At 36.7% G+C, this 19647-nt stretch overlaps 2 protein-coding genes across 5 annotated transcripts in view; one reads left to right on the top strand and one right to left on the bottom strand.

Moving 5' to 3' along the window:
* PIK3CB (phosphatidylinositol-4,5-bisphosphate 3-kinase catalytic subunit beta) overlaps positions 1–19647 on the bottom strand; it is a 205861-nt gene that overhangs the window by 12846 nt on the left and 173368 nt on the right. For all 4 annotated transcript variants that reach the window (XM_064277249.1, XM_064277248.1, XM_023538797.2 and 1 more), the window contains 6 exons: positions 17525–17646; positions 14373–14516; positions 13059–13158; positions 6649–6827; positions 5750–5859; positions 4967–5045 (listed from right to left, as the gene is read on the bottom strand). In XM_064277249.1, the coding sequence (XP_064133319.1) occupies positions 4967–5045; positions 5750–5859; positions 6649–6827; positions 13059–13158; positions 14373–14516; positions 17525–17646 (734 nt within the window). The remainder of the gene's footprint in view (positions 1–4966; positions 5046–5749; positions 5860–6648; positions 6828–13058; positions 13159–14372; positions 14517–17524; positions 17647–19647) is intronic.
* FAIM (Fas apoptotic inhibitory molecule) overlaps positions 1–19647 on the top strand; it is a 136479-nt gene that overhangs the window by 96310 nt on the left and 20522 nt on the right. The window lies entirely within an intron of this gene.

The raw sequence follows: 19647 nt of genomic DNA, 5'->3' as shown, positions 1-19647 counted from the left end.
ACTACTTGCCAAAAGGTTGTCGATTTGAAGCCATCCAGAGGTGTCTAGGAAGACAGGCAATCCGTTTCTGAAAGGTCACAGCATTGAAAACCCTATGGAGCAGTTCTAGTCTGCACACATGGGGTTGCCATATGAGTTGGAATCGACTCACTGCCAACTAACACCAATAATTAGAAGCACCTCCTAATTTAGAGGGAAAAATCTGTAACCAATAGTGTTCATAGGGTCCTTATTAAACGAAATATAATCTACCTATTCCCAATCATATCTACAAGTTCCATGAAAGGAATCATAGCCACAGCAAAACATTTTTCTACCTAAACTGCACTAGAAAAGTTTATCCTGTAAGGATCTAAGACTGCAAAATTCTCCACCGCCCCCCCCCCCCCAAAAAAGAGAAAGAGAATCAATAGAAAATTAGGCATGCTGGGTATCAGGATATTTTAATAAACACAGAGTTATCAGGTATGTCTAACCATAACTGTTTCCTCACTTACACAGGCTGATAAAATAATAGAAATAACATTAACTTTAAAGACTAACAGATCTGGATGTAACTCTGGCCCCACTATTTAACGTTTTTGTAATCTTTCACAAATTGCTTATAATTTTGAGTCTCAATTTTCTCATCTGATAAGAAGGAATAACACAACTGTACAGAGCTGTTGTAAGGATTATACAACATTATGTATTTCAGAACCTAATACAATGCCTGATTCAGTCAATAAGTAGCAGCTGTTTCAAGCAAATTTTTGAATAATTAAATAAGTCAGAAAAGTTTTTATAAATAGTTATCATTTTAAAACCTAAAAAGGGAGACCTCTGGGCCCCAGAAATATAGAGATTCCTCATAGCAGTGGCTCAGGAAGTCACTAGACTTGGCTGATGTTTTAATATCCGCCAGAAAAGAGACATGATCTTGGGCCCATGAAAGGCAGGATCTGAACCTGACAGCCTACACAAAGCTGGGTCTCCAAAAGGGCTGTGAAGCATATAAAAAGGGAACAATAAAATTTCTGCTCCTTGACCAGATGTGACATGAAAATTTGCCACCTATCTTGGGCATTGAGTAGGCAAGGAAAAAATGTTTAATGAAATTGCAAAAACTCAATCCTTGCCACATTTTCTTATAAGATCTAAATAGAAACTCCCCATGAGGTGTGTGAGAGCCTGGAGGCAAAGTGTTAATATAAAAACTGGCTGAATGTGTGTACAGACACTGGACAGCAGCACAAACAAGATGCATTCATTTTTTAAGGGACCTTCCATATCCCAGGGAGCATAAGATTCTCATAGAAAACACAATCTCCATCAATAATGAATTCAAAACCAAATACTAACTACACAGGGAAGTGAATAATTAAGCAGATAAATGGGGGTAAAAAGTTACCTCGAGAATGAAAGTAGAGCAATATGAGAGACTTTCTTAGGTAATGAAAGAGACAAAATGTAATAGAAACCATGGGAAAGAAAAGTACAATATTAAAAAAGAAAAAGCCTATCAAAACAAAGTAAAACACTCAGGTAAAAATAGTCACTGCAGCAAAAAAAGAAAACACAATACATTTTATACACAGAAGACTAGACACCACTGAAGAGACAATTAGTAAATAAAGACAGAACAAAAGAAACTACCCAGAATAATGCACAAACATAAAAAGGTAGGAAATATGGAAGACAGGTTAAGAGACAAAGAGGACAGAACAAGAAGGCCCGACATGTATCTACTGGAGTTGCAGAAGAAGAGTATACGAGTGAGAAAATTGCAATATTGAAGAAATGGACAAATTTTGTAGAACTAAAAAATGTGACTTTTTTGATTGAAAAGGAACAATGAAAATGGAGAAAAAAAGCATAAATTAAAAAATCCATACAATGTCAAACTGTAGCAAAACTGCAGAATAGCAAAGGCAATATTTTTTTTTCTGCAATCAGGAGAAAAAAGACAGATTACCTATACTTTTAAAGTACAATAATTAGACTGACAGTAGACTTCTTAAAAATAACAAGAGAGGCTGGAAGACAATGAAACAATGTCTTCAAGGTTTCCAGGGAAAGCAACTGTGAATTTAGGTCTTAAAACTCTATACCCATGACCTCTGAAAATCCATTCTTCCATGAAAGCAGCAAGAATACTGGCAAAAACTGGCAGAATCAATATTTCAGAATCTGGGAAATAAAACAAATGCTAAAGCAATCTGAGGAACGTTTATCAAAGAAACATGGCTGAATCTTGGAAAGGACAGTGAGTTCTGTAGCATTTTATCATGACTTAGTCTTATCCTCCTATTTCCAGCTCTGTGATAGCAGTGAAAAGCAACAGACCATAATCAGAGTGAACACAAGTAGCCTGGCAGCCAATGGAGGCCAGAAGCTAGTAGGATGAAATATCCAAAGTGCTGAAAAGAAAAAAAACTGTCAAAAAATAATTCATTATCCAGCAAAACAATCCTTTAAAAGTGAAGGAGAAATTAAAACATTCCCAAATAAGCAAAAACTGTAAGAATTCGTTGCTAGCACAACTGCTCTACAACAAATACTAGAGAAAGTCCTTCAGGCTAAAATGAAAGAACATTAAACAGTAACTTAAATCCACATGAAGTAATAAAGAGCACCAGTAAAGGTAATTACATAAGTAAATATTAAGAGATAATATGAATGTATTTTTTGTTTATAACTTTTTTTCTCCTATCTAATTTAAAAGATACCCACATGAAGTAGTAATTATATATCTTTGCTTACAGGCATACAATGTAAAAAATTAATTTGCATGATAATAACAAAAAGGGGAAAAATTAAGTATTATTAATCTGAACTAGATGCTGTATTTCAGTAGATGCTATAATTTAAGATGTTAATTTTAATTCCCAGGGTAACAAATAAGGAAAAGATACAATAATGAAGAACAGAGAAACAAAAAAAGGAAAAAAAAAAAAAAAGATACAGGGTACATAGAAATCAAATAGCAAAATGGCAGATGTAAATCCTATATTACCAGTAATTATATTAAATGTAAAAGGATTAAACTTTCTAACTGAAAGGCAGAAATGTACTAAAAACATGATCCAACTATATGCTGGCTGTAAGATACATGCCTTAGGTTCAAAGACACAATTAGGTTGAAATAAAAAGAATGGAAAAAGATATACCAAGCAAACAGTTACCAAAGAGAAATGGAGTGGCTATATTAATATTAGAAAAAACAGACTTTAAGAAAAAATTGGTACTTAGAGACAGAGGACATTTTTATAAGAATAAAAGATTTAACCAATCAAGAAGACATAATAATTGTAAATATATATACACATACACACACACCAAATAACAGAGCATAAAATACATAAAACAAGAACTGACAGAAATGAAGGGAGAAATAGATAATTTAACAATAACAGCTGAAGACTTCAATACCCATTGTTCAGTGTAAGGCAGAACAAATAGTTGACCAACAAGGGAAAAGAAGACTTTAACAACACTAAAAACCAACTATACCCAATAGAAATCTATAGAACACCCCACCGAACAATAGTGGAACACACATCCTTCTCAAGCGCACAAGGAGCTCTCTAGGATAGTCTGTATCTTAGACTATAAAACAAGACTCAATAAATATAAGAAAACAGAAATGAGATAAAGTGTGTTCTTTGACCACAATGGAATGGTATTAGAAATGGGGAACAGAAAAAAACTTTGAGAAACTCAAAAATATGTGGAAGTGAAACAACACACTCTGAAATAACCAGTAAGTCAAAGAAAACAAATCACGAGAGAAATTAGAAAATACTTTGAGAAGAATGAAAATGAAAACAAAACACACAAAAGTTATGGGATGTAGTAATACAGATGCTTTATAGCTAAGCATCTATATTAAAGAAGATTTCAAATCAGTAACTTAAACTTTCACCTTAAGAAATTAGAAAAAGACTAAACTAAATGAAAAGCAAGCAAGGAAGAACAAATATTAGAGTGGAAACAGAGAGTAGAAAAAACAATAGAGAGAATTAATCCAAAAGATTGCTCTTAGAAGTTGACAAAATTTAGAAATAAAAGGGCTATAAGGGAATACTATGAACAACTGTATGCATGAAAAATTATATAACCTAAGCTAAGTGAGAAGAGGCACAGGCCCTTCTCTGGCCTTGTTACTGCCATGACAACCAATGTACCCTCCCCCAAGAGCATCTTCAAAACTATAGATTGGAATGTGACTCTTACTGTCTGTCCAGGCCTTACTGTAAATTCAGACCTACTGCTGCTTTCTGGAATCTGAGTCACATGTACAGCTTTAAACCTGTTGTTGTTGTTAGGTGTCATTGAATTGGTTCCAACTCATAGCTACTGTACGTACAACAGCATGAAACACTGCCTGGTCCTGCACCATCCTCATAGTCACTGTTATGGTTGAGCCCTTTGTTGCAGCAACTGTGTCAATCCATCTCATTGAGGGTCTTCCTCTTTTTTGATGACCCTCTATTTTGCCAAACATGATGTCCTTCTCCAGGGACTGGTCCCTCCTGATAATACGTCCAAAGTATGTGAGATGTAGTCTCTCAATCCTTGCTTCTAAGGAGCATTCTGGCTGTACTTCTTCCAAGACAGGTCTGTTTGTTCTTCTGGCAATATTCAATATTCTTTGCCAATACCATAATTCAAAGGCATCGATTCTTCTTTCGTTTTCCTTATTCATTGTCCAGCTTTTGCATGCCATGGCTTGGGTTAGGTGCACCTTAGTCCTTAAAGTGACATCTTTGCTTTTTAACACTTTAAAGAGATCTTTAGACCTGATGAGATTTAAGTAAGATAATGTACTTGAAAGTACACTGTACACTGTAAAGAACTATATAAATATTACTGTGAACAACAATTAATAATAACAGCAGGAGGAATGGAATCAGCATAATGTTTTAGAAATTTTGCTATGGGAGGAATACATTAGAATTAAAAATAAATTCACTAGAAATCTCACCGAAGATCTAGACCAGCTTCTTTCCAGAGTAGATCCATCAGGCGCAGCATTTGAAGTGTCAACATATCCTGTCGTAAATCTAAAAGAAAAAAATTGGTTCAATATAAGTGTTTTCCATTTTATGCCTAATAACTCATTAACTCAAGTTTTGCTTGATTCAGTCAGAATTAACTAAAACCACTGACAAACACTTTTTAAATTTTTTTCAATATTTTAATATTTACTATAATCATCATATCAAATATTAGGCTGGCTGGTTAGCATGTCCCTATAACAGTATTTCTGAAATTAAGTAGAAAAAAAAAAAATTCTTACCATGTATAAGCTACTGTAAACCAAAAAAACCCACTGCCTTGGAACTGATTCTGACTCATTGCAACCCTCTAGCTACTACAGTAGATGCTAGTATCATTTCTATTACAGCTTCCATACAATTCATATCACTAATTATTTCTTCCCTGTTTGCTTCTAAGGATACACAAGAAGTTCTTAAAAACTGCATGAAGTCACTGCCTCACAGCTCCACAAAATATATGTAATAGTTGATTTTATTTATCATCAAATCCAAGGGTAATTTCCAGGTAACAGAGGTGTGAAAGCAGTGGTACCCACATAATGACATTTGTATGGTCAAGTGATTAAATGGCTAGCAAAACAGTATAAATTTTTTTTAAAGAAGTTGTAAGTACACATTATTTAAGCACATTTACTGCTGATACCTCACTTAATTCCTTTTAATAACTACACTAGGGAATTTGGCTCTGTAAAAGCCTTAGTACTTACCATCACCATTTTTAAAAATCACTCCGACTGAATCCTCACCAAACACTTTGTTGTTGTACACCAGCCACAAAGGCTTCATCTTGGAATCCATGTATTTGCACTTTTCAACACTGAAATCAAACAAGGTGAAATTTAGCTGATTTCAGTTTAAATATATGGCAAAACCGTTAACTTTGCCCTGAGATACTAGGCTTGGGAAAAGCCCCTACCTGTTCTTTTATGGTCTGCAAGCAGCCAAAGCTAGAGCATTTGGTCCTGGTAGCCTTGGCTGGCAAGCACTGAGGCCAGAGCGGCTGGACTAAAAACCCCAGGTCTGTCCTCACTATCTTCACTAAAAATCCCTCCTCTCCTAGGCTTTATAAACTCTGTATTATTACATTTGGTGAATAAAAAAAATCTGAACGTATGTTTGGATTAATATTATGAGATCATTCTTGATTTCTTAAAGAGGAAGGGATCAATATTGATATAATACAGAATACACATTACTTTTCCATTATTACTTCTGTAGGGAATGAGAAAGTAAGAAATAAGTTCATTCCAGATCTTATTTTAAAAAAGAAAAGTCAACTACTAAATCATTTAATATGGTTTCCAACATTTTGCTTGTATCTGATTCTCAACTATTAGAAACCAATAATATAGAAAATTCTAAATATACATATTTACATATACTTGCAATAATTTCCATTAACTCCAGAGGTAAATTTAGCTGGTCGGGATACATTCTACTGAACACAAGCATAGCCTTTGAGGACTTTCAGATTTTCCTTCATTAATTATATTCTACTTAATGGGGTCAACAGCTGGGCCTACTGCTCCCAGAGGCAGTGACTTGAAAGTCCTTTCTGCTTTGCTATTTTCATGGGAGATTCACTGAGCAGAGCACAGACACTTACTAGAGTTCTGAGAGGATGACACATGGGTTCAGAGGCGACTGTAGGTCAGAGAGGGCTTCCCGGTAAGCATTCTGTTTTAAACAGGTGTGCATGGCCTCCTTCCCTTTGGCTCTGTTTAGCTTCACTGCATTCAGTTTGATTAAACTATTTAAAGTTTTTAACTTATTTAGTGCTTCAACCTGAAAAACACATTTCCCCCACCCCAACATTCATTTGTGGTTAAAAATAATGTAATGTAGTATCATGTGATTGTATTAATCAATAACCACCCTCCCCCAATACACACACACACACAACACCCAGCTAAAGTAAAACAGTTCTTTGACAGATGGCAACAATTTTACATATAGAATAAAATAACTTATTTTTATCACTTGTTGCTTAAAGTACCATTTTCAAACTTTCTTTAAGCCTTTTCTTGAATGAAATCTTATATATTACAGAAAAGGAAAGGGACACAGATTGTGGATATTTAAGAAGTATGAAGCAAACTCCTCAGAACTCTGCAGCTCACTGAATAACAATTTGAAAACTCAGTAATCTGAACCATTCCATAGGAAACCTATGTAGAAGTAAGCCTCGGGATTCTGACATTCAACCTCAACAGCTACTTCTTGTCATCATACTTGTGTGCCATCTCCTTCCAATAATAGCAGTTATAATGGATTACTGTATAATAAAATAAACACGAATAGAGATATGGCATGTGTTGTCCAAGTCTAAATTACTACTTGTTGACTCCTGAAGTACTTACTTTTATAAAGAGTTAACTTTGGTTATCAACACTTACATAAAAGGTAAAAGGGGATCAACAATGGCCAACTGAATCAAAGCCATTATGCTTTATTTATTATTTGATAACTTTCATGTCATATTGTGTAAAATTCCATGAGAAACAGCATCGGCCAACCATAAATCTGTAGGAGCAGGGGTACATTTTACCATTATTTTATTAAAACTAGAACAAACACATGATAAAAACAGAACTAAACAGAGGAGCCCTATTGGCGCAGTGGTTAAGCACTCAGCTACTAACTGACAGGTCAGCAGCTTAAGCCCACTAGCTGCTCCGCGGGAGAAAGATGTGTTAGTCTGCTTTCATAAAGATTACAGCCTTGGGAGCCCTATGGGCAGTTCTACTCTGTCCTATAGGGTTGCTATGAATTGGAATTGACTTGACCGCAATGGATTTTTTTATATTATGTTATATTATGTATTATATTATATTATATTATGTTATGTTATATTATGATATTATATTATATTATATTATTATTATAATTATATTACAAACATAATGAATACCACACACCATGACTTGAATCTCCATAAGCAGGAGATGGATTTTACACCATGTTTTCATTTTAGAACTCTGGTTCTTTGCAAGGGAACCACTAAGACTCTGTAGGGAGGTAAATTCAAGCATGCAGGTTCTACAGATAGGCTGAGGCCTCACTCAACCGGAAACTGGGAAGATTCTAAGCAGCTTGATGATAAAATTGAGGTGGCTGAGGCTTGCCAAGTTAGCCATCTGTAAAAACCACAGACACTCCGCTTCTCAACAATTTCAGGAACTGTACAAACACTGGTGACAAGGGAACAAAAAGAAAACTGGGCTAGGCAAACAGGAACATTTTGAAGTATTTCAAATTTGAATTTCTTCCATGTTTGTACACTTGGGAATTTTCATGCCCCATCTCTAATTTTGTTGCTATCCATTTCCTGGACAGTGTCCTGAACACCCCCATAGCCATAAGTCAAATACTTTGTTTCAACACCTTGCCTTTTTATAGGTTTACAGTGCTAACAAAAACTGCCATGTAAAGATACAGTCGTCGTCTTCTATGCATCAGTCAAAAAAAAAAAAGAGTAAGGACATTTTGCTTATACATACATTACCCCTTTATTGTAATAAAAGTCAAGATGAGGCTCCCAGAGAACCAAAAAAATATCCAGTGTAACTGGATCACGTGAGTGCAGTAGAAAATGGTCACATGATGAAGTTGGACAAGTAGGGACTTGATCAAGCGGGTGTTATAGGCCTTGGTACAGAGTTTGGGTTTTATTCTCAACGCAATACAAATTATTAGAGAGATTTAAAGAGGGAAATGGTATAATACAACATACATCTTTAAAAGATTAAAATCACATCAATTAAAGGTAAGGTTGCACAGCTGATTATTTTAATTGCTGTCAGTTAAGTTGTACACCTGTAAAAAGCTGAACTGGCAAAAGTTGTGGGACAGATGTATGTACAACACACACACACAGAGTAGCTGCTGAGGCTGCTTATGTACAGCCAAACACCTCATGGGATTTGATTCCTTGGTTTGGAGGTTAAGGGTCATGTTTCATGGGACATCCCAGTTAATTGGCCAAATGAAGTGTTTAGTGCTTCTGTTCTAAACCCTCCTAGTTTGTTGCATAGTGCCTGGGGTCCTAAAAGCTTGCAAGCGGCCATCCAAGGCACAACAATTGGTCTGTATCCACCTGGAGCAACAGAAGAAGGAGAGTTAGGGATAGGAGGAAGAAATGGATGTGTGGCTAATTGCCTCCATGAAAAGCTGCCTCCTCTGCCATGAAACCAGAAGAAATGGATGGTGCCCAGCTACCATCACTGAACATTTTGATCAAAGATTCTATAGTAGAATCCTGACCAAACAGGGGGAAATGCTGAACACAATTTCAAATCCTTATGGAATCCAGACTTTCTGGAGCCATGAAGGCTGGATGAACCCCTGAAACTACTGCCCTGAGATAATCTTTAAATCTTAAACCAAAAATATCCTCTGAATTCTTCTTAAAACCAAACAATAGTTTAGCTTAACTAGTAATGAATGCCTTGATCATTGTGCTTTTTAAAGATCTATCTATATGGCATCAAACTGACAAAAGCAACTTGAAAGATTAGATAGGAAACTTAGGGGCAGTGAGTTTATGTTAATGGGGAGGAACAACTCTCTGTGAAAGGAGGGTGTGAATGGTTGCACAACTTGAAGAATGTAATCAATGTCATGAATTGTGTATATGTAGAAAATGTTAAATCAGTCTATGTTTTGTTATGTATATTTTCAATGACAACAAAAATAAAATTATTTAAAAAAAAAAATTACCTGCTGTGTACAGAATGTGGAGGGAGGAGCAACAATGGTAATAAGGAGCATAATCAGGAGGTTAATGAGGAAGTCCAGGTGAGGGAGGATAATGTTTGGACTAGTATGGTGGCCATAAACACCAAGACATGGACAGATGTGAGATATATTTTGTTGTTGTTGCTAGGTGCTGTTGTCGGTTTCCTTTCATTTTTGACGATTTTCAATTTTCCTAGACTCATACTTTGTACATTCCACATTCTGATTATTAATGGGTGTTTACAGCCGTTTTCTTCTTGTTTAGAATTGTGCCACATCAGCAAATGAAGGTCCCAAAAGCTTGACTCTATCCATGTCATTAAGGTTGACTCTACTTTGAGGAGGCAGGTCTTCCCCAGTCATCTTTTGAGTGCCTTCCAACCTGAGGGGCTCATCTTTGGGCATGATATCAAGACAATGTTCTGCTGTTATTTATAAGGTTTCCACTGGCTAATTCTTTTCAGAATTTTCCTAGTCTGTCTTAGTCTGAAGCTCAGCTGAAACCTGTCTGCCATGGGTGACCCTGCTCGTATTTGAATACCAGTGGCATAGCTTCCAGCATCACAACAACATGCAAGCCCCCATAGAACAACAAACCGACAGGCTCATGGGGGAGATATATTTTAGTGTCTATAAAATTAAGGGGAATAACAGTATTTATCTTATTATATTGTTGTGATGAATAAATGACTCATTATTAAGTACTGAATATATGTAGCTCTTATTACCATCATTACTGGGCTTTCCACAGTAGGATCAGAGTGAATTGTTTTAACATCAATGAAAAATCCCAAGTATTAAAAAGATCTTATGGAAGCCTATGGGTTTCTTCTGATAATGGAAATGAGTTGGAAAAGTGTAGTAGAACTGAGAACTATTATAGGAATCTGATATAAAAACTGGATGGAATACCAGAGAGGTACAGGAGTGAATGGAAGTTAGGGGTGGGAAAACAAAAGGCCTTCAAATGATATGGACAAGTTAGAAGAGCTTGCAAGATAGGGGAGCCTTTGCCACAAGGCAAAAATAACGCACCAAAAAGCAAAGCCTAGGAGAGACCTTTTAATACTATGGAAAATTTGAGTCTAAGTAGATTGAACATACTGGTTTACGTTATATCAGCTAGATGAAACTAACCCGTTAATACCTACCAGTCACATACACTTGTGCTCTGATGTTTACCCCATCACAGTAAACTAGCCAATAAACCTGTGGGCTCATTTCTTCAACAGTCATCCATAGGCCTAGACTCAAAGAAGTTGATAATTTCCCCCAATACTTTCATCAGTGCTGAACAACACCTGTGATTTCTTCTCTATTAGAAATGCAGTCTCCCTCCATCTAGCTAATACCAACTGAACCTTTTAAAAAAAAAACCACCACAAGTGTCACTTCCTTAATGAGAAGTCTTAATACCCAGGGCTAGACTAGGTGCCTCTCCTTTGCGCTTCCATAATGATACTTCTATCATAATACTTTATCATTGATTTGTACACCTGCTCTGTGAATTATAAACTCCTTGATTGCAGAGACAATAGCTAATTTGACTTCACATCACCAGTGCCTAACACAAACCCTGGCATATATGTATTAAACCACGAAGAAAACCAACTGGTGTTAGGTTAGGTAATACTTGATCAGGAAAAATTTTTGCTAAAGAACAAGAGCAGGTTGTTGGCATAGGCAAGAGAAGAACTCAAACACAGAGAAGTTGGAATGCTGGGTTGACTTCTTTTGGTGGCAAAAATATTCTCATCCCACCCTTCAAGGTGACCAAGGACCCACCAGCAAACCAAGCCTGGGCCATGGCTATGCTTTACACTTGCAAGTAAGCTATTAAAAAAAAAAAAAATTACTGTTTACAGAAACCTGTCTAAACGAGGATTTTCTCAACATTATGAAACCAAAACAAAATACAGAAATAAACTGGACACTGAGACTGCAATTGTCAGCAAAACTCCAAATTCTAAAATGCTATGTTCAGTAAATGAGCCCCAGGAGCCCTCTTATTTGGCTTATGTTTTATTTTACCTTTAAAAATATATTTATAGTGTTAAAATGACACTGTTGCCTATTTTATATATTGGAGTTATGCATAACTTTCGATTAAAAAAGAGAGTTATGCTGTTAAAACGGTTTGAAAATTCCTAGTATAATAAAAACAGCTTTAGCTACAGAGTTAGACAGACACAGGCTTGAAATTAAATGCTATCACTTATTAGTTTTTTTTATTAGTTGTGGGTCTTTAGGCAAGTTACTTAACCTCTCTGAGCCTCAGTTTCTCCCTCTGTCAAATGTAGATAATACTGATTACTTTGGCACATTACAGAAAGGTAAAACAAGATAACGTACTTAAGATGCTTAGTATGATCCCTGGCACATGGTGAGCATCTAATAACTTACCTATTTATCATCAGTAACGTCTCATAATTTGCGATGATTAGTACACGGGGACTATATAGGTAATGATGAGGAACTGGGGGATTGTATCACAATTTCAGGCATGTACATATAGTTTGAAAAAGCAGCTTCAGTATTCTCAATTCTAGGAACTATAACACCTATGAACTTAGTTCTCAAAATCTTAGTCTAAAGAAGTGGCAAAACATGAATCATATATATTTATATATTAACTGGAAATGAGGAAACAGAATCTAAAGATTTTGTGGCCATCGTTCCATCACCACCAAACCCATCAATTAAACATGTCTAAGCAGGTATATATAAGGAGGCATGGTTGTGCAGTGGTTAGAGTGCTCAGCTGCTAACCAAAAGGTCGGCGGTTCGAATGTATCAGCTGTTCCGTGTGAGGAAGATGTGGCAGTCTGCTACTGTAAAGGTTACAGCCTTGGAAACCCTACGGGGCAGTTCTACTCTGTCCTATAGGGTTGGTATGAATCGGAATCGACTCAACAGCAACAGGTTTGGTTCTGGAAACAGGTATATTCTATTAAAATTTTATTGTATTAATGTATAAAATAGAAGGAATCTTGACTATTATTTTTCAGGTAGCATCCAGTTAATGTTCTTCTGCTAATTTGTTGAAGCTTTATTTCTTCACTTATATTCTAATAAAAGCATGTGTTGATCAGGTTCAGTTACCGAAACCATTAAATAATGTGATGAAGTAGAAACTGTTGAATCTTACCTGTTCTGCTGTGTGTATTCTCAACAACAAAAATAAATTTAAAGAAATAACGTGATGGGAGAAACAGCATTTGGTACAATTTACTGAACACCATGTGCCAAATTGAACATTATATTAAAACAAGCTGATACCTGCTTGGAAAGCACTTTCATGTGGCCTACGCTTCCCCGACAGTATGCTTCAAGGATGACACCAAATTGTACTGAGACAGCAGGGATGTGTACTTCTGACCTGTAGTAAGTTAATAATATTAAAATTGTTTATCAAACACTTCAGATCACCACATAAGAAAACTGACTTTATTCTACTATGAAATAAATATATGGTGCCATATGTTTGTCATATATATGCTGTGCATAATTATTAACAAGATGGTCAATCTTTTAATTCTTTAAATCTAAAAATACTTAAGGGTTTGAAAAATTATCAAAGATTTTATAATTAGTTGTCTTTATTTCAAGAAGTCCGAAATTTTCTCTTCTCGCTTGATTTGCCTTTTGGAGAGCAAAGGTAATTCTACCAACTTAAAGACAAAGCTGAAATACAGAGGTCTATGAATAGCACTGAAATCACACAATTGACTAATGACTCAATTTGTCACTTTTTTTCTCACTTAAAGAATGGTATATACATTTGAAAAAAGAAAATACAATCTTATTTGTTACTCCCCGAGGGGTTTACAAGTAAGGAGACTAAACTTGATGGGAAAAGAACACAAGTTAAAAATAAGAAAAACTCTACGAATAATAAGGGAACCAATATTCAGAAACAGAACTCCTAAAATTAGCAACAGATATTTTAGATCTTATTTTTGTTAAGCTTAGCAAAAAGAAGAATTTTTTTTCCTGACCAGTATTAGTTTCAATACTCGAAGGACAGTTGAGAAACAAAAATGTCTGAGTACACACTCAGAAATGGGTAGGGTATGATTTTCCTTGGAAACATCAGAACAGCTTAAATTTTTCTTCCTGGCTTTATACCTATGCAAATTTGGTGAAATAAGGTATATGCACATCTGAAAATGGTCTCTTAATTAAGAAGCTGAAAATAAAATTGCTGTCTTTACCCATTACTGCTGTCTTTACCCACCAGTAGCAATGATGATGATACTACCTATAACCTTTTGGAAGAAACAACTATATCTACATAGAGTCCAAATATATTAAAGCAACATGCACACCTTACTGGAAAACAGCAATATAGCCATTATTATTTCCAGTTAAAAGCCAAGCAGGCATGGAGGGACATTCACCTGAACTACTTTGCCAAATCATGAAAATCAAGAGTTGGGTATCAAGAAATAGAAGACACTAAAACAATTTAAATGTTAAAGAAGGTTCAAAATCCACAAAAGCAGCTGACTACTGTATTAAATGTCCTGTGTTACCCTAATTCACGTTTACTAAAGTACACGGTGGGCTCGAACTGAGCAATAAGGGCCTCACCTCAGATGCCAGAACAGAAACTGCCCGATCCTCCGGTTAGCCAGCGCCCTTTCTAACAGGAACCGAGAGAGGGCGCAGTCCAGGAAAGGCTCGTATTTCAACACCTGCACCAGCTGTAAAAGGTATTGAGAGAGTTCTTCATCGCTGAAAGAAATGAAAACAGAGGAAGTCACTCACCAACTTGTGGCAGAAAAAGGTCCTTTCCTGGTAAACTGTCAAATACTAACTTAGTGAAACACAGCGGCTCTCTTGGGCTGCGCGGTTACATGTTCACGTTCCCTGCACCAACGTGACCACAACAAGAAGCTGAAGACTTCACATGGGGATGGGCACCAGGAGCAGATAGGTGGTATATTGTATTAAATTAATTAGGTTGATAGAATTATTGTACATATTTATAATTAGGTTCTCTAATACCAATTTCTCATCATGCTGAAAAAGTTATGAAAGTTATGCAATCACTTTTTCAAAATAAAAATTCCACCAGTATTTTAGAGATTGATTTTCTTGTCTTACCACTAGGGTTAATAATTCTAAGATATTCTGTAAAAAAAAAAACAAAAAACTAAAATCTTAACTTGAAATAGTTTAAGAGTTCATTTGTGAGGGCCAAGTCATGCCTTACTGTAACAAACAATATTGTACAGGAGGTCCCTGGGTTATGAACGAGATCCATTCCTAACTGTGCCTTTAGGTCGAATTCGTAGATAAATCAGAACAGGTGCATATGATTCTTATTTAGTCTTACTTTAATTGGGTTTTTTTTAGTGCAAGAGGAGTCCTGGTGGTACAGTGCTTAAGAGTTTGGCTTCTAACCAAAATGTTGGCAGTGTGACTCCACCAGCTGCTCCTCAGAAACCCTATGGGGCAGTTCTACTCTGTCCTACAGGGCTGTTATGAGTTCGAATGGACTCAACGGCAATGGGTGTTTTGTTTTAGTGCAAGAAAAGGTTCAAAGCCTTTTCAACGATTTAAAAGCTGCAAGTGCAGCAAGAGAAGGTGACTGTGATGAACAATTTGTTGCCACTAGGGGTTGGTTCAGTCATTTCAAAGTTAGGGCACATTTACGTAATATTTAAGGACAAAAGGTGTTCTCTATTAAGGCCGATGTTTGTAATGCAGGGACTGCATGTAATTACTTGGACTGAATTATTAAGGTTAGTGGTTCTCTATTTTGTGTTCATCTCCAAACCACCCACTTGTAAACACACTTCCATCAGAGGTAATGATAGTCAAGTGGTGAAAAGTAAGGGGTTTGGTGTTAGCAGACCTGTGTATGAATCCCAAATCCACCACTTCCTGGCTAGTCTTGGGCAACAAATGGTTAAGAAAGTAGTCTCCAGCAGACTAGAAACCCAGGGCACTAGATATCACAAAGTAAAAACTCATAATCAGAAAATTTAACATAGGGAAAAAAATCAGAATTAGTTACATGGAACATGAGGATCACAACGATCTCTTCATTGGGGTCGATGTATCTAAGAAAAGCACTTGGCTCTCCCCAAGGAGAGCCAGGTGGCCTCTCCTCTTAGGTCTCCCATGCAAAGGCAGGGAGACTGAGGAGCAACTGGGAGTTTCATATTTTAAAAACTATATAATAACTTTAATTACTTTTATTGTAAAATCAATGCCCACTATAAAAACTGTAAATAGTGTAAAAAACAAAAAATCCTTCCTTCGTCTTCCCTCATCCTTCTAATTTCACTCCCCAGATACAATCACGATTAAAGAGTTTGTGTGATTCCTATTAGAATTCACACCATTTAAAACACACATAATTTAATAACAGCGTCTACACTGTTCTGAAAATGTTTATTTTTCAAATAACCCTACAGTATATGAAGATCTAGCTTCTGAACCTCATTTTTGAAGCTAGAAAGAAAACAGATAAGCATGAAAGTGTCCATTGCCTGAGACGACCTCAACAATGTCATTTCTTCAATAAATCTCATAGATTGTCACACATGTACTGCCCAATGGGATTTATACAAGCAGGTTCACGGAAGTATAGTTTATAATAAGAAATTTGGAGAAAATTTAAATGCTCCTCATTAGGGGAATGGAACAAATACGATATATCCATATGACAAAACACTGCACAGGAATGAAAGGAATAAACTATATTTATATGTAATGGGAGAGACTGACCTAAAAAATCTAATGCTGAATGAAAATAAGAAAGGTATAAGACAAAACATATGGTAAGAAATATCTGGGCAATTTTAAAATTGCCAGCAATATATATGTGGTAAAAGTTCAAAAAAAAAAAAAATGCTATAGGATATACACTAAATGTGTAACAATGGTTCCTATGAGAAAGGAGGAAAGTAATCTGGACTGGGTAAGAAAACTACAAAGACTTCAACTTTACCTGTAATGTTTTATTTTACTTAAAAAAAAAGAACTTTTAGAAAACATGGTAACATATTAACATTTCTTAATTCTTGGTGGTGTAGAGATTGTGTGGGGAAAGGCTTAAGGTAACAGGCCTGGCTACTATACTTTGGAAAGTCTGCTTATGAGGTTGGACCTTGGCTGATGTTTGGAACTTAGATTTTGGAGGGGTTCCCACAACCCTAAGTGATAAGACTGACTCACTGCATCTAAACTGTTTGTGCAAACAAACAGTGCCTGTCCCTCTGGGAGTCTGAAATATCGCTAGGCCAAGGGTACTTAAGTGACTAGCTCCCAATAAAAATCCCAGGCACTGAGTGTCTACCGAGTTTCTCTGGTAGACAACATTTCACAGGTGCTGTCACAGCTTGGTGGGGGAATTAGCGCATTCAGTGTGACTCCACTGCGAATGAACCTTTAGAAGCTTGCACCCGCTTTCCTCTGGCCTTTGCCCCATATACCTTTTCCCTTTGCTGATTTTGCTCTGTATTCTTTTGCTGTAATAAATCACAGCTGTGAGTATAACTTTATGTGGGGTCCTATGAGTTCTCCTAGTGAAGTACTGAGCCTGGGGGTGATCTTGGGAACCTCTTCACCCAGTAATTTTGTGTTTTTTTTTTTTTTTTTAGAATATAAACATTATTTTAAATTCTTTACCTTTTCCTTTCTTATGAGACATTCACATTCAATGAGACATCCATTCCCCACCTACCCCCAAGCTATCCCTTGACCCAAAGAAAGCCACTTGCAGGAGATACCTCATCTGTTGAAGGCAGCCCACAGCATATTCCCGCACGTATTGGTCTGGATAATTGAAATCCAGAAGCTCCAGGGCCTCCCGGGGGGGCAATTTAGGCCAAATCTGAAGAAGTGCCTGAAGCTGTATGAAAATGGAAACTGGTTCAGAAATACTGGAGGAGAGAAGTAAACTATTTTCTCCTGGCACATAGGTGCACAGGGACAGGTCAAAAGAATCCACGCCTGTTGATATGGAATAAAAAAGATTAGCTTTGTTGCTCAAAAATTCCATAGATAAGCAACTAATAAAAAGCTATTACTTACCTGGGAAAAAAGAATGATACATGAATATATGGATTCTAGAATCATTAGCCATTAAATAACTTTTAAAATGCAGACACAGAAGAAGGAAGGATGGAACAACAGAAAGGATGGAAGGAAGGAAGACAGGCAAAGAAATATCAAGAAGCACTTAAAAGTAGAATTAAAGGAATAAGTATAAGTTGCAAGGCTAAAGCTAATGACAGGCGCTTTCTATATAAACTTATTAATAACAGCATAAAATTACCTTAAGGTAATTTATATTTTTAAGATTATCTATACGGAACAGAATTTTTTATTGACCATAACATTTAAACTAGGGCTTTGAACTAGAATGGAACTGAAAACTGAAACCAAATAAAATAAAATAAAAATTTTGCCTGAGTGAGTAAAACAAAAACTTGGATCAAAGAAAAGTTTTTTTGAAACTGAACTGAAATCAAAACCTGTTATTTTGTTGTTCTGCTATTTCCAGTTCAACAATAATTTTTAAGTTATAAGCAAGATCACTGGACCATTTATGTCTGATTTGCATCTGGGGCTCATGTATACCAAATGCTTCTCTGGCACATGCCTGGTAAGGGCACACAGTTCATTGTTTCAGCAAGCAACGTTGCAGAGCTGCGGCCACAGGTGACCGCCGGCAAGCAACGTTGCAGAGCTGCGGCCACAGGTGACCGCCGGCAAGCAACGTTGCAGAGCTGCGGCCACAGGTGACCGCCGGCAAGCAACGTTGCAGAGCTGCGGCCACAGGTGACCGCCGGCAAGCAACGTTGCAGAGCTGCGGCCACAGGTGACCGCCGGCAAGCAACGTTGCAGAGCTGCGGCCACAGGTGACCGACGGCAAGCAACGTTGCAGAGCTGCGGCCACAGGTGACCGACGGCAAGCAACGTTGCAGAGCTGCGGCCACAGGTGACCGACGGCAAGCAACGTTGCAGAGCTGCGGCCACAGGTGACCGACGGCAAGCAACGTTGCAGAGCTGCGGCCACAGGTGACCGACGGCAAGCAACGTTGCAGAGCTGCGGCCACAGGTGACCGATGGCAAGCAACGTTGCAGAGCTGCGGCCACAGGTGACTGCTGTTACGTGAGATGATTCAAAGACCAGCCAGAGTTCACTATTTCTGCTCTGTGCTTGACTTCTTCCACAGTAACACAAACTGCACCTACCAAAGATGTGAGAAATGCTCAGAGATTGAAAATACCTGTAGTCAGAAATCTGAAAGAGCTAGTTAACCTGCATCGAGTTCTGAATAGAGTTTCATGTAAATGGAAGTTTGTTGGGTGAGTGTAAACATTTTAAACACACATTATTCACACTTTTAAGTATGATATTTAAATTCAAGAAACAGAAAATAGCGTATATGTATTTTTCATGATTCCATTCTTGCATTAAGTCTCAAATGTACAAGGACACACTGTACTTATATGTTTAAATTTGATATTTATTTCACAATTCAAAATGTTAACAAACATCAGCACCTAGCAGGAAGAAAATTAATGTTCCAATTGCAGTATACTGTTATTTCACTGAAAACAATATGAAGGCATCATGCGAGATTTTCCTCCAAAAGGTGCTGGATAAATATATGAGAATGTTGTAAAGTGGGACTTTGAATGGAAGAAATCTGCAAGCTCAGCTAATGTAAAATCAAAGTTATTCTGGATTTTCTAATATACTGATGATAAACTGCTAGAAACATTTAATATACACTGGCTCTAATTCATTTCTACAAATGTATTTACACACTCTATTACTCTTTATGTTATCAAAGTCTAACAATTGTTTTTACTGTAATGTAATATAAAACCAAACCAAACC

The sequence above is a fragment of the Loxodonta africana genome, chromosome 26 (assembly GCF_030014295.1).
Source record: "Loxodonta africana isolate mLoxAfr1 chromosome 26, mLoxAfr1.hap2, whole genome shotgun sequence".
Classification (NCBI taxonomy): domain Eukaryota; kingdom Metazoa; phylum Chordata; class Mammalia; order Proboscidea; family Elephantidae; genus Loxodonta; species Loxodonta africana.
This window is presented reverse-complemented; position numbering and strand designations above follow the sequence as displayed.